Source organism: Catharus ustulatus, chromosome 18, assembly GCF_009819885.2.
Source record: "Catharus ustulatus isolate bCatUst1 chromosome 18, bCatUst1.pri.v2, whole genome shotgun sequence".
NCBI lineage: Eukaryota > Metazoa > Chordata > Aves > Passeriformes > Turdidae > Catharus > Catharus ustulatus.
In genome coordinates this window covers 8,530,616-8,545,162 of record NC_046238.1, presented here as the reverse complement: position 1 = coordinate 8,545,162, position 14,547 = coordinate 8,530,616, and the positions used below count along the sequence as shown (strand labels likewise).

The 14,547-nt window shown below is 41.3% G+C and overlaps 1 protein-coding gene across 4 annotated transcripts in view; it reads right to left on the bottom strand.

The window, feature by feature from the left end:
- The window catches only part of DGCR2 (DiGeorge syndrome critical region gene 2), a 68,559-nt gene that overhangs the window by 32,670 nt on the left and 21,342 nt on the right, over positions 1-14,547 (bottom strand). The window contains exons 3-7 of one of the 4 annotated variants that reach the window (XM_033075708.2): positions 7,985-8,110; positions 6,601-6,811; positions 5,189-5,265; positions 3,119-3,295; positions 681-806 (exon numbers count right to left, since the gene is read on the bottom strand). The exons of 1 other annotated variant lie outside the window; for it this stretch is intronic. In XM_033075708.2, coding sequence (XP_032931599.1) covers positions 681-806; positions 3,119-3,295; positions 5,189-5,265; positions 6,601-6,811; positions 7,985-8,110 — 717 coding nt within the window. The remainder of the gene's footprint in view (positions 1-680; positions 807-3,118; positions 3,296-5,188; positions 5,266-6,600; positions 6,812-7,984; positions 8,111-14,547) is intronic. 2 more of the 4 variants (XM_033075710.2, XM_033075709.2) reach the window with 2 other exon arrangements.

Below are 14,547 nucleotides of genomic sequence, written 5' to 3'. Positions count from 1 at the left end.
TCCCAGAGTCAATCATTCAACACAATAGGAGTTCCAGGGAAATTCGTGGCTCCTTTGGAAAAAGCATCATGTAAAGCAGATCTTGAGGAAGTAAGAAGTGATGCTGTGAACTGCTGTCTCTGCCTTCTCCCAATTAGCTCAACTGAGGGAATCTCAAACAAAAGCCGTGAGGCATTTCTGGACAAAACAGGCCCATGGGTTTTTGACTGACATTCTTGGACGTGATGGGTGACTAACAGAGAATCACAGGACAGGATGACATTCAAAATAAATGTGAAATATGATTTTAGCACCTGCATCTGCACACCTCGTTTTGCATTACCTAAGAAACTTAAAATTCAAAAACTCTTGCTCGGTTCATTGCAAGTCACAGCTCTGTTCTCAAACCTCTTTATTCTGTTTTTTGTAATTGTGATGTGTTGTAACAGAAAATTGCAACTCTGGTTTCACAAAAAGAGGATTAACAGGGACATTGCCTTCTTTGCATGTCCTGGTCTGCTATATAAACCATGCAAGACATATACAAAAGAAATGCACAAACACCTGAAACAGCACTGCATCTCAAAGTTTGGTCAAAAAGCTGTGAAAGAGAAAAGACTATTACTCTTCATTTTAAAATAGTCTAAATTTGAAAATTAATTAGCAGAAAGATGGCCCAGATTTCCCAGTCTGCAACTTACTGCTGAAGCGCACGGGCTGTGCCACGTTGACCGTGTGGAAGCGGGTGGTCTCTCCTCCTCTCCCTCGAGCGTGCCACGAGTCCACATTCTCCTTCACATGGTAAGTTTGTTGGTCCTCTGTCACACCTGGGGACCAGGAGCAATAGTTAGTACTGGTGAAAGATGCAAGCAATGGCAGATTTCATTTTATTAAGCTTTCTAGGGGTTTTAATTCAAGACATATGTGATACATGACTCAGGTAAGCAAAGATGGCAGGTGCCTGCAATAGCAGTTTTCACATTAAAGAACTTTGAAAAGGGATCTCCAGGGAGTGGGAAAGATAATGGATGGTCTCCAGGGACACAGAGACTATTTTCAGCTCATTGACAAGGTGAGTTTTATCTATTTAATGGATCTGACACACTTCCAAGCATCCTCTCCAAGACAGAGGAAAGCAACTGGTCTGAGAAGCTCAACATTTACTGCCACAGCCTGCTGCAGCTCCCTTCCTCTTTCCTGCTGTTAGGAAAAGCTGGATCTTTTCTAGACCAAATCTGAAGGCCTTTTAAACAGGCCAGGACTTAAAAAGGGAGTCAGGCAGTAGTACAGTAATTTCACGAATACAAGCCGCACCAATTTGATAAAAATTTTGGTGGAAACCCGGAAGTGCGGCCAATATTCCGGGGCGGTTAATACATGAACAATATTCTAAAAGCTGCCAACACGGAAGTGAGAGCCCGCGGCAGCCCCAAGCCAAGCTGGAGCCCGGCCGGCCCCGGCAGAGGTGGGAAAGCCTGGCAGAGCCTGGGCCAGCATGGCGGGGGAGCCCGGCAGAAGCGGGGCTGGCAGTGCACGGGAGCCCGACTGCATAGGGGAGGATAGCAGAAGCAGGAAGCCCAGCGGCGCGGGGCTACCCGGCGGCGGAGAAAAGCCCCGTAGAAGCAGGGCTGGCAGTGCACGGGAGCCACACTGCATAGGAGAGGATAGCAGAAGCAGGAAGCCCAGCGGCGCGGGGCTGCCCAGCGGCAGGGAAAAGCCCCGTAGAAGCAGGGCTGGCAGTGCACGGGAGCCCAGGAGAACCGGGGCTAGCAGCGTGGGGGAGCCCGGCGGTGCGGCGGCCAGCAGTGCCGGCCAGGGCGAGCCAACATGGCAGCGGCGGTGCAGACGGGAGCGGGGAGCCAGGGAGCCTGGCAGCGGCGGCGGCAGCAGCACCACCCGCAGGGCAAGCAAACGCGGCACCGGCAGTGCAGACGGGAGCAGGGAGCCTGGCGGTGGCGGCGGCAGCAACACCGCCCGGCCGGCCCAGCCAAGCCGTAGCGCCGAGCCGGGCCATCCACCCCTGTCGGCAACCATGAGCGGGCCGAGCCTGCCTGGCCCCGCCCTGAGCCAGTAAACCCCGCTATGCCGCGATCCTGTTACTAATTGGCCAATTTGTGAAAGCTGCGCACGGATTCTCGCTACGAACGAAAGTGCGGCTAATATTCGGGGTGCGGCTTATCTATTGACAAAGACAGCAACATTGTCGAGGCACCGGAAGTGCGGCTTATACTCCGTGCGGCTTGTATTCGTGAAACCACTGTACTTCCACTGTCCTAGCAGCATCCTGATCCCGGCCCAGCAGGGGAAGCTTAGCCACCTTTAGCCCAGTGACCTAAAGCACATGCCAACACCAGACAGAGAAAACAGTGCTGGGACCTGGCAGCTGGAACAACTGCTCAGGGAGGATGGCCTGGCCCCTCCACTTCAATCCCTGATCAAAGCAGGGTCAGCCATGACATCTCAATGAGTTGCTCAGGATTTTATCTAACCTGAGGATTTTAAAAACCTCTCAGGACAGAGGCTGCACAACTTCCCTGGCAATCACTTGCACTCTTTACAGTCCTCAAGTTAAACAACTTTTCTCCTTTTTAAGAAGCACCATCTAGATCAGGTAAGGTTTAAGATTACCTGATAATGTTGCAAATACCTCTGTTGGTATCAAGGCTTTTGGAGTACAGGTATGCAAGATACAGAACAAAAGCCTTGTTTTTTAACCCACTTTAAGTCCATGATCTCCACTTGTCTTTCCCTTCCACGTCTAATTCACTGGAAAGAATTTAGTAGAATTTATAATACTCTAAATAAACCAGAAATAAGTGCTTCCTTATTTCAATGTGAAATTAATAACTTAAGAGCATTGGTTACTAATAAGGTGTTATACAAAACAAAACCCACAAACTTTTTGGCCCAAGTTTATTTTGGGGCTGATACTGAGGCCTAATGATTTTTTACTAAAACTCTGTACTGTGTGATAGACACACATTATGATGCTATTATTTATTAAAATCAAGCAGAAATATAACTCCATTTTATTTTAATTCACTGGGCAAAAATTAGAAAGGGAAATGAAACAATTTCCAGATACTTATTAAATGCACATTTAAACACACAACACAGCACTGAACTGAAGCCCACTTACTCCTTTTGCAGAGGAATGAAGATTTCTCACAGCAGTTTTCAGCATACCAGGTGTGTAAACCGTGGCGCCGGAGGGCAGGTAAACGGAAACACTGGAGCTGGGCACAAAGAATGTTTTCCTTTTCAGACACAGCCGAACCAAAGACAGGGTCAGGGGGTAAAAACACTTCTGAAGAGCCTGGAACAAGACACATTGGGATTAGCAGCCTGTGAGTATGTAAAGCTTTAGAGAGGCTCTGTAACATCACTCATTTCATGCACACCAATTCCAATACAAAGAGTCCCCCAGCTTCAGCTCCCATTGGAAACACTGCTGTGGGGGAAGGCAAACAGCTGGAAGGGAAGGGGTGACTCACACAAAAAAGGCTGCTGTTTTCAAAGTACTGGGTAATTCTGCCACTCTGAACCAGGAGAAGTGATACTCCAACATCGCCTTGAGTGCTGCTTCACAGAGCCCCATGGGGTTTGCCTGACAATAGTTATACACCTCCTCAAACCAACGCTGAGTTTGGACACAGTTGCTCTCAGTGGAGCAAGAACCCACACAGCAATCTTGTGCCTGGCACTCCACACACCCAGCAGTGCTTCCAAAGATGTGCATCCACCCGTGCAGCCCCTGCAGAGCTGTTCCATGCTTGGGGATGCACTAGGGCATCCACAGTTTGGTCCTTCCAACTCATGAAACAGCATCCTGATGGGCTCCAAACACCACAAAAGGTGTCGACAGCATTTTCTGGAAGTGTTATATTCCACAATAAATTAAATTATTCCCAATAATAAATCACAATTTTCAAGCCATAGAACCCTAAATCATTTTTTTCAAACAGGCATTAAGAATTCAGAGTCGGCCTCAATACAAGCCTAAGAAAAGTTTTTCACAAACCACTGAATGTTACTATGTACTTTATTTTGTAGAGGCATCTCTTTATTAAATATGAAGTTTAAAAACACAGGATTATACGGTACTAAGAAGGTTTAAATTCATATAATCCATCAAATTAAATAAAACTAATGATCAAGTTATGATGATTTTTCTGTAATTCATGCCTCCCTGTTGTGACCACTCTGTCAGCAGATGGCAGTGCAGGCAGCTTTCCAAAGAGCAAAGAAAGATCCTTTTAAGGAGAATCTTTGTATTCATGTGTCAAAAGAAGTATTTTTCAAGACCCAACTGTTTGAAAATTCTGATCAGAATTATGTGTCTGTACCTAAAGGAAGGTTTTCCTTCTAGATTTTCCATGGATACTGAAAACTGTACATCAGAAACAAACTCTCCAGATTCGTTTCCAAATGCTACTCTGGAATCCACAGTGCTGATGCTTAAAAACTAGACCTTTGTTATAAATTTTCTATTACCTAAACCAGTACATGAATTAGGTAACTGTATATGTAAGAGTTCATATTGTGACTTCATCTCTAAACTGAAAGAGATAAAAATAAAAGGTGCAGAAATACAACTTTGCATTTTCAGCAGAGGGAGATGCTTGCTTTGCTATTGAAACGGTTTAGACAGTGATGCCCATCAAATTAATGTTCAGTTTTTCAGATAAAATGAGACATATTTCAGGGATCACGCAAATTCTGACATGGTTTAAGTAAACTACCCGAAATTCTTTAAAAATAAAAAAATCAGTGTAAATTCTGCAAAACTCAAGTGTGCTGTTTTAGTACATAAAATTCTACCAATTTTTAAAAAGCTAAAACCTCCTAACATGCTACACTAGTGTGCAAATACTAGAACCAGCAATCAGCAGTTCATCCAAACATTCACCACAAAGAATGAGAAATTACAGAGTCGTTTCCTTTCTCTCATCTTCATCAAGGGGGAAATCCAAATAAAATGACACATGTTCTTTCCATGCCAGCATGAAAACCCATAAAACTTCTTAAACTTTAAAATAAGATGCGCATTGAGTATTAAACTCTTCCACTTCTACCCTGTAAAGCAAAGCACTTCACCTGTACTATTTGAACACTACCAGTGAAAGAAGTCATGTTGTTCTTCCAAATCATATTCATGCTTTAATACAGTTTTCATGGGCACTGAACTAAGCAGTAATTTGAGACCTACCTTTACAAGCCACTTCCCAGTGACCTTCCAGAGAGTGATTTCGATTGGTGATCACATACTGATATCCCACCCAGAACCTGCAAAACAAATTAAGTTACATTCTAAAATTACAGGCCAAAAACACAGTAACAAACTACATTACATGGAACTTTCTAACGTCTTCATATGAATAAGATAATTTTTAAAAATATTCTGATGCCTTTTTTCCTTCGCTTTCTGGCTCATACATTGGCAATAGAGAGAGACAACAGCTGAAGAACAGAGAAAAATACTTGATAAAACACTTAGTAGTTTTCTAGGGCTACAAATTATAACTGACTATTTCTACTCATAAGCAGCACCTTATTCTGTTGCCATGGCAGCACTCCAGTATCTCAAAAATCACACAGCAGCATCCAGAAGTCAAGTATTTCTGAACATAAACAACTTAGGTCAGACTGCTCTGGATCAAACCATTTAACTCTCCAGAGACAGAAATACACCTTTACTCAGACACTCCTGGGGATCTGTCATGGCTGCCCAGGAGTCACAAAAAACATGCAAAAAGAGAAGGAATTGTTTGTTGTGAACTAACAGAATGAAATATCTAAAGCCACCCAAACACGGTGGTTGCAAAACAAAATGCCTTTTCACTCTCTTTACTTCATTTCCATCTCCTTAAATTTTCTCTTAGTTAGAGCTAAGATTACCGTAATTTCATTATTATAAGCTGCAACCTTTCGATTAAAATTATGGTCCCATCCTGGAAGTGAGGCTTACACTCAGGAGCAGCAATATATGGATGAAGTTATGAATTTTGCCAACCTGGAAGTGCAATCCCGCAGCAGCCCCCAGCTGAACCAGAGTCCCCCTGGTCCCAGTGATGGTGCAGCAGGGTCGATCTGAGCCCGCACAGCCCCAAGCGGGGCCGAGCCAGTAAACCCCGCGATTCTGTTACTAATTGGCAACTTTGTGAAAGTTGCACGCGGATCCTCGTTGCAAACAAATGTGCGGCTTATAATCAGGTGGGGCTTATAATAGTGAAATTACTGTACTTCATGGACATCAAAATCTTGTTGAAAAATTTAAATTATTATTTTTTTACAAGATAGTGCAGTAGCAGTTATTGTTAAATCCACTTTCCCTGATGAAGTTCAAGGACACCTGTACATTGCAAAGACAACCCGAAGATGACTCTGCTGAAATAGACTATGCTGAAACGAATAATCTGTTAATATTAATTAAAACAAATTGCACATGGGGCATTGCCAAACAGCCAACCAACACGTTCATACTGGGTTATTCATCTGGTGTAAATTTTACCACCAGATTTTCTACACAAACTGAACCACCATCATTTCTGTGTAGTACACTACACTACAAAGAAATCGTCCTCTGTAACATGGGATCTTTGTCCTTCTCTCCTTACTCACCTATGCAGGTCCCACCTCACAAATGTTTTTTCTTCCAAGTCCCACTCCTGTGCTACGATGAATCTCAGCTCCTGGTCGGCAGTGAAGGTGGCAAGGGATCCATTCACCTGCTGACATGTCTGCACAGCATCCCAATAGTTCTTCCCATTTAAATACACCCTGTAACAGCTGGCTGTGCCCTCATAGTAGTGCCATCCTGTTGGGCACTTTCCTAGGAAACATGAAGAATAGAAGGGAAACCATTCCATTCCCCCCAAATTAGGATCTTTAAGATAACACATCCTAATCAATGATCACTGGGACATCTACAAATAACAGTGTGTACACTTCACCTCCACAGGAGGAGGTGCACACATTACACATCCCTGAAGAATTACTTTACCATAGTTTCTGATAAATGTTGACATGTTTTTTACATGTTTTCAAAAAGATTAAGTTCCTACTAAAATTCCATCACACTGTCACAGCCTTCAAAATCTTTAATTAAACCATTGTGGTTTAATCTACTGTGAAACACATTTCTCTGCACATCTTTATAAAACAAATACATTTGATCAATCCAAGCGAAAACAAGCAGCACAAAAACCCTGGAGGTGGCCAATTTAGTAACTGTGTCTTCCTATCAGGTGATTAGCAATACATCCAACTTGCTGTGAGGTTTTCAACCTACTATTACAGTCTCAATAGTATTCATATAATCCTGCTCCCAGAGTCAATCATTCAACACAATAGGAGTTCCAGGGAAATTCTTGGCTCCTTTGGAAAAAACATCATGTAAAGCAGATCTTTAGGAATTAAGAAGTGATGCTGTGAACTGCTGTCTCTGCCTTCTCCCAATTAGCTCAACTGAGGGAACCTCAAACAAAAGCCTTGAGGCATTTCTGGACAAAACAGGCCCATGGGTTTTTGACTGACATTCTTGGACGTGATGGGTGACTAACAGAGAATCACAGGACAGGATGACATTCAAAATAAATGTGAAATATGATTTTAGCACCTGCATCTGCACTCTTCGTTTTGCATTACCTAAGAAACTTAAAATTCAAAAACTCTTGCTCTATTCATTGCAAGTCACAGATCTCTTATCAAGCCTCTTTATTATGTTTTTTGTAATTGTGATGTGTTGTAACAGAAGATTGCAACTCTGGTTTCACAAAAAGAGGATTAACAGGGACATTGCCTTCTTTGCATGTCCTGGTCTGCTATATAAACCATGCAAGACATATACAAAAGATATGCACAAACACCTGAAATAACACTGCATGTTAAAGTTTGATCAAAAAGCTATGAAAGAGAAAAGACTATTACTCTTCATTTTAAAATAGCCTAAATTTGTAAATTAATTAGCAGAAAGATGGCCCAGATTTCCCAGCCTGCAACTTACTGCTGAAGCGCACGGGCTGTGCCACGTTGACCGTGTGGAAGCGGGTGGTCTCTCCTTCTCTCCCTCGAGGGCGCCACGAGTCCACATTCTCCTTCACATGGTAAGTTTGTTGGTCCTCTGTCACACCTGGGGACCAGGAGCAATGGTTAGTACTGGTGAACGATGCACGCCAAGGTAGATTTCATTTTATTGAGCTTTCTATGGGTTTTAATTCATGACATACATGAGACATGATTCGGGTAAGCAAAGAAGGCAGGTCCCTGTAATAGCAGTTTGGCCATTTTACTCAGCAGCTAACTGAAATACCTACAATTAAAAAGAACCAACAAGCTGTTACATGAGTCATGCAGGGTGAACTAAATATTTTGGCAGATCCTCACCAGCCTGCAATGCACAGAGGACTTGCTGCTCATCATCTCAACTGCTGCAGCAAATGCATCATCTCCAGTGCATTGTATCTGTTCCTGTTTACTATCCACTCTCCAGCTGCTTTGGTCCTCAGCTGTGTTTCAAGGACATAAGACAACTCCTCCACTATGTTTTCCAACACATGCTCTGAGATGTAGGATGTAATTAAAACCAGGAAAGGAGACCCATCTTCAGCCAGAAGAATGAGGCTTTTTTATTCACTCTCAAGCTTGTAAGGGAAAAGTTAGTTGATGACTTCTGAAATAAACCCCCATACCTCCTCATCTCAGTGTCGGGGCTAACAGGTGTACGTGACAACTGGATTCAATAACTTAGGAAGAATATGGTGTAAGATGTTATTCAAGAAAAGGGGCTGGAGGGCTCCATGTGCCTATCAGGAGTAAATACGAAACACCCAGCTCAGCTGGAGGCACTGCAGGGTGGGCCATAGCCAGCAAAACTAACAGGCTCCTAAGCAGGAAGGCTGGCACGGTGACTGGGAGAAACTTTAGAGAAACATGGAGATGGGCACCGAGAAAGGTTAATGTGGAAACAAGGGATTAACCTTAAAAAGAGAAAAATTAAAAACCCAAGAACATAAACATTATCAATATCTGCTAGGATGTTACTGAAGTAGATGTTATTGAAGGTAAATAGGGTTTAACCAGCACAGAGCTATGCAGACATTCATTTCCATATAAAAAATCTGCTTATTTTCCTTTAAAGCTGATTAGCTCAATTTAGCCTCACTAAACCAAACAAACTAAATCATGATCCCAAATAAAGAGAAGTTACACAGTCTTCTTCAACAGGTTTAACTACATCTATTTGAAATAGATATGAAACTACATCAATAAAACTTTCTCTTTTTGGACTATCTTTGGAAAGAAAGAGGTCCACAGCAATTTCATGGCAATTTAAACCTCAAGCTGCAGGGTGTTCAGTGCACTACCCAGGGGAAAGACCTCCACAAGACCCAACATCAAACAGTGCACTCCTTGGAACAAATGTAGGTACTGAAGAGCAAAAAAAAATCCCTAGCTGGAGCCCAGGAACAGCAGAGTCGCTTTGCATTCATCTGGCTCTAGCATACTGAGTTTGCCCTGGGTTAATGGGATAAGCAAGGGTTATTTAATTATCACGTTATCCTAGGAATTACATGTCTACAGAGATCACCCATTAAGGAATGGTTGTGCATAATACACTCGCATGGCCTTACAGGAATAAAGCAGCAATTCCAGTGTTCGGTATTAGAATATGCTATCTATCACAGGCAAGAAGTCATGCCAAGAAATTCACACAGCATGCATTTCAAAGCAAACAAAATGGTAAAATAATTTGACAGTGAAGATTACTGATTTTTTTATTACTTTAAAGGCTAATCTATTTTTAGTTTTAGAATCTGTTTTTAATCCTAATGGTTCAGTAGCACTATTTACACTATGATTTTCAGAGCGATACTGAGACACTAAAAAAGCAATTATAGCAAGACTTTAAAAATAACACTAACAGTGTAGAATGCTTTATCAGATTCTACTGAGCTCAGCACGGGGAGCTCTATTTTCCCAAGGCATTAAATGGCAACAGCTAAACCCAAAGAACCAGTCAGAACCAAACACATGAAGAATCAGTTCCCCTTCAGAAGTGAGAGCAGATGCAGCACCATATGGCTGACCCTCCACAGCTAAACAACGCCCACGAGGACTTAACAATTTATCTCCCCCAGGAATAAAACAAAAGTTCACAGGTTTTAACATGCAAGGTTAAGGAAGGGTTACACAGGCTAACATCCTAAATGAACAGAATTTATGCCAGATGCTTTGAAAAATAGCTACACGGATCCCACACAAAGAGAGTTCCACCAGCCTGCACCCAGGAAGCGGAACTCATTCCTTCCTCAGCATCTGCCCTCGTCAGCAGATTTGCTGCTGAAACTGGGGCTGAAGTGGCACAAAACAGCCACCACAAGTCACTTCTTCAAGCCCAACACTGTCAGCTGCTTAACAAACTGGTGCTCTTCAAATATTAACTTGTTTCTATTTGACTTGAATATCTCTCTCCCAAGAAAAGAAATTATGGAAACTTTTTCAAGGGCAATAAAGAGATTGCTAACAAGCCTCTAAGTCACTTGACTGCCATGAAAAGCTGTTGCAGATTCTGGTGGCAAAGGTATAATTTGACTGGTTTTCTATTTTATTTTTACAATACTCTGTGGAAGAATTCTCCATCTACTTTGCTGTTCCTACTTCCATTTTGCAAATAATTTCATCTTTAAAAATAAATTAAGAGTGTCATGGACTCATCTTTAGATAACAGCTTAACTCAGAAGATCAGAACCTAAGCATGTTTGAGTGTTTCACAAAGAAAAGGTCATCATTTTCACTGTTTACTTTATATCCTGAAAGCGACGAAATTTTGGAAGATCAGTTATTTTCCAAGACCTTTATTCTAAATACTAAAACCACAGACAATATCAGCAACAGTGGTATTTTTACTAGACAAGAGAGATCTAGATCTGTTTCTTTGACTTTTTATAATTACTCCAGAAATATCATTTGCTGGTTAGTTGGTGCAGAAAATGAAAAAATGGGTTCAAGGAAAAACTGATGGGGCACGATTTTTTTCATTCTTTGAATATTAGTGTGGTGAACACGAGCATCCTCCAATCTGTTTCCCAATGGATCAAGTCACATTTAGTATTCACCCAGCTCCTTCCAATTTACAGTTGCTATCTAATTCACTCCAGCACAATTAGTCTAAGTATAGGGCTATACATCAAGAGAAAGTTGTCCAACAGTGGTGATTCTGTGGCTATTTTCAGTTGTTTAAAACTTGAAGCTACCAATTTAGAATGAAAGTTTGCCGTGCTGATGGCTCCTTCTACCTTTTGGAAAATGTCTGTGTCACAGATGTCAAGTCACTCAAGCAAAACTCTTCATAAGCATGGATGTACTATGTCAAACAATGTCAAAATTAAACTGATTGTAAAGAACCAAGTCTTGCCATATCTTATTAGTTCCAAGATTTGAGTTGCTCCTGTTTAAACACAGATTCTCAAAATTTACATAAAAGCTGCCTTGCCCCCTAAGCTTCAAATTTTCTGTCCAGCATATTACCTACTGGAATCTAAGAAAGCTTCTAATTTCATCTGGCAATTTGAGAGGTGAGAGAACTTCAAGATTAAGTCCACTTTTGTGCCTCAGTATTTGGAAATACAGTTCAGAAGCTCCTAGAGAGGAGTGATTTTTCTCAGATCAAGCAGTTCCATGCTGTGTGTTATCAACTGTATTGTGCTAGGACATCAATGGCAAGCAAGAACAGCATCCTGCTGTGCTGAGTGCTATTCAAGGTAATAGACTGGCAGAAAACATCTTATAATTTAAACAACACAAGGTAGGGTAAAAAAAATAGGAGTTCAGCAAGGGCTCAGGGAAGGTGTGGAAGTGCTCAGAGGTTTTTATCATTAATACCTAACTGCTAAAAAGGAGCTGTACTAAAAAGTGCACAAATGTCAAGAGTCACTTCAACTATACAAAATATCCTTGGTAAAACAAAACACAAAGGTATTTTTGATCACTTCAAAACAGGTTGCTGCAGCTGCTGCTTCATCAGAAGGGAAAGATGTAAAACCGACATGGATAGGATTTATGAAGGGCACTCAAATTTAAAACATCCATTTTCATTCATAGGCAACAGAAAAAAACATCAAGCCTGCAGTTTGGAGCTCTGTAGCCAGAGCTATACTAACCCTGCTTAGCCTCCTGAAAATGAGTTACACCAGAAGGTCTGCAAAGAAGGTAGGATATCTGCAAAAGCTGATCTGATATTCTGGTAGAAGCAAAGCTGGAAATCCAATAAGCAGTAAAAGGTAAACTGCAGATCCCTTCCCTCTTACGGGTTTAAATACAGAACTTTTATAAAGGTAAAAAAGTTCTGTTTCCACTTTGATTGCTTGTGTAGAAACATGACAGAAAGTGATTAGAAATAATAAATTCCCATGTGTAAAAGTCCTTGTTTAAGATATTAATGCCTGTTTCTACCATTTCAATACACCACTTTGGGATAAACTATTTTTAGGATCAATTACTGTTGACATGGAAGAGTCCACAAATTTCTTAAAGCTCCACTGCTTAAATAGAAGGAGTCACAGGCACATGCTAAATAATAAACCCTCCCAGCAATTTTTAGTATTGCTCACAAAAGCAAGCAGCCACTGGTTTTAGTCTATCACAGAGATGAACTGAGAGCAATTACTGCTGCAAATTCCACTGACACATAGGTGCCTAGTGGGAAGGGCAGGGGGAGCTGTACTTTGCACATGGCAAATTTGGGACTGAAAGAAATTCCATTTTTTAAATAAAAATGGTCATTGTGATAAGAGACAGTAAGAATAGAAACAGTTATAATGACAATCTTCAGAGAAATATAGCAAAAATACACATCTCACACACTTACTCAGATAGTCAATGAATTAAATGTCTCAAGTGTGTTCTGAAAAAAATGCCAGAAGAAATTCAAACAAAAAGTCTTACAATTTGGAATGTACTTCAGCCAATACATGATTACCAAACTAATATATTAATTAGGGATCCTCTTCTTTTAATAGGACCTTCGTTACTAACACAAATGGAATTAGGCCTAAAAAAAGTGAACCAACAGTAGCAAACAACTTACAATGGCTTTGTAATAAACCTTTCAAAACACTAACATGACTAAGCAGTCATTGAAACACACTTTTAACACCTCCACAAAACCTAATTCTCTGCCATTGATGTCTTCCACGTTGCTCATGTTGAAGTGTGCCATTAGTGGCTCAAAGGCTGAAGATTAACAAGTTTCCCAACTAGATTCAGGACCCTTTCTTGAACGCTTCATTTTCATGCTTCAGAGAGTTTTCATGTCTTTTAATTTAAAGATACTGTAATTCTCCAAGTTTCACAAGTCCAGGTGGCTTCACTAACTAGCTCTTTTAGTGTTCATCCTGCGTTTATTGAAGGGAAGAACTTTTTAATTAAAGTATTTACATTTAGCTGAATCATCACACAACTGCTCATCTAATCCACAGGTATTTTCTAAATTTAAAGCTGCATCATTTCTTGTTAATTCAGTGGCCACAGAAGAAAGTTGCCACTCCTGAGTAAGACTGTGCTACTATTATTAGCTCCCAAACCAATGTCCCAAGACAGTCTCTCCTGCGACTCACCAAGCATGTGCTGCTTTGCTCAACACAAGCACACTGCTCTTCCAAACTGATTCTGCCCTCAGGTTTACTTTCATTGATGCTCCAGCACAGCACTCCCATGCACACCAACCCCTCATTATTCTTGACAGTTGTGGATAGCACCTGCCCTTCAAGACCCATTGCAGGTAACAATGCAATCCCACCAAGTTTTTTGTTACAGGTATAATAGTTTTTACATCCTACACCAGTAGTTCTTGTTCCTCTGGTTTGCTGGCTGCACTCCCTGCATTACTGTGCAAATACTTCAGTTCTTTCACAAACACCACACCTCCTTTCTGGTTGTTTTACTGAGCACACAATTACTTATCTAATTACTCCTCTCATCAAGTGGAATACTTTCTTTCTCTCTGCTGTCCAGCATTTTCCCCTCTAGTATTTACAGATGTTATTCTTCTCTTCCTGCACACAGACATGGTGGCGAATCAAGTCTGTCCCACATTTCATTTCTCTAACCTTCAAGTTTTTCTCATCATGTCAGGCTAGACAGTCCAGTGAAACCTATACCACAAATACACCACCAGAACCTATGTATTGAGAAATGTTACTTCTATAAAATCCTCCTCCTGTCCATATACCAAACATTCTTTGGAACTCCAGTCCTTAGTCAACACCATCCTGGTGCATTCTCCAGGCAACAACTTAAGTCGCTGACTAATACATCAGGAACAGAAGAAGATAAAAATAGCTTTCTACTAATGTGGAAGTTCAAGTGTTCCCACAAGCAAAGTCTTCAGTGGTTTTTGAGTGAATCCAAACATTAACGTGACTCTGCCTTCCCCTAGCCACTGAATTCCATTATATTCTAGAATAATTTTATTAGGTCCATAGCTTTTTCATATTTGGCCAAAGTTATCTAAAACGGAAGAATAACAGCACAGTTATAAAAGCAGCTTTCTTTAGGACATCCACATTG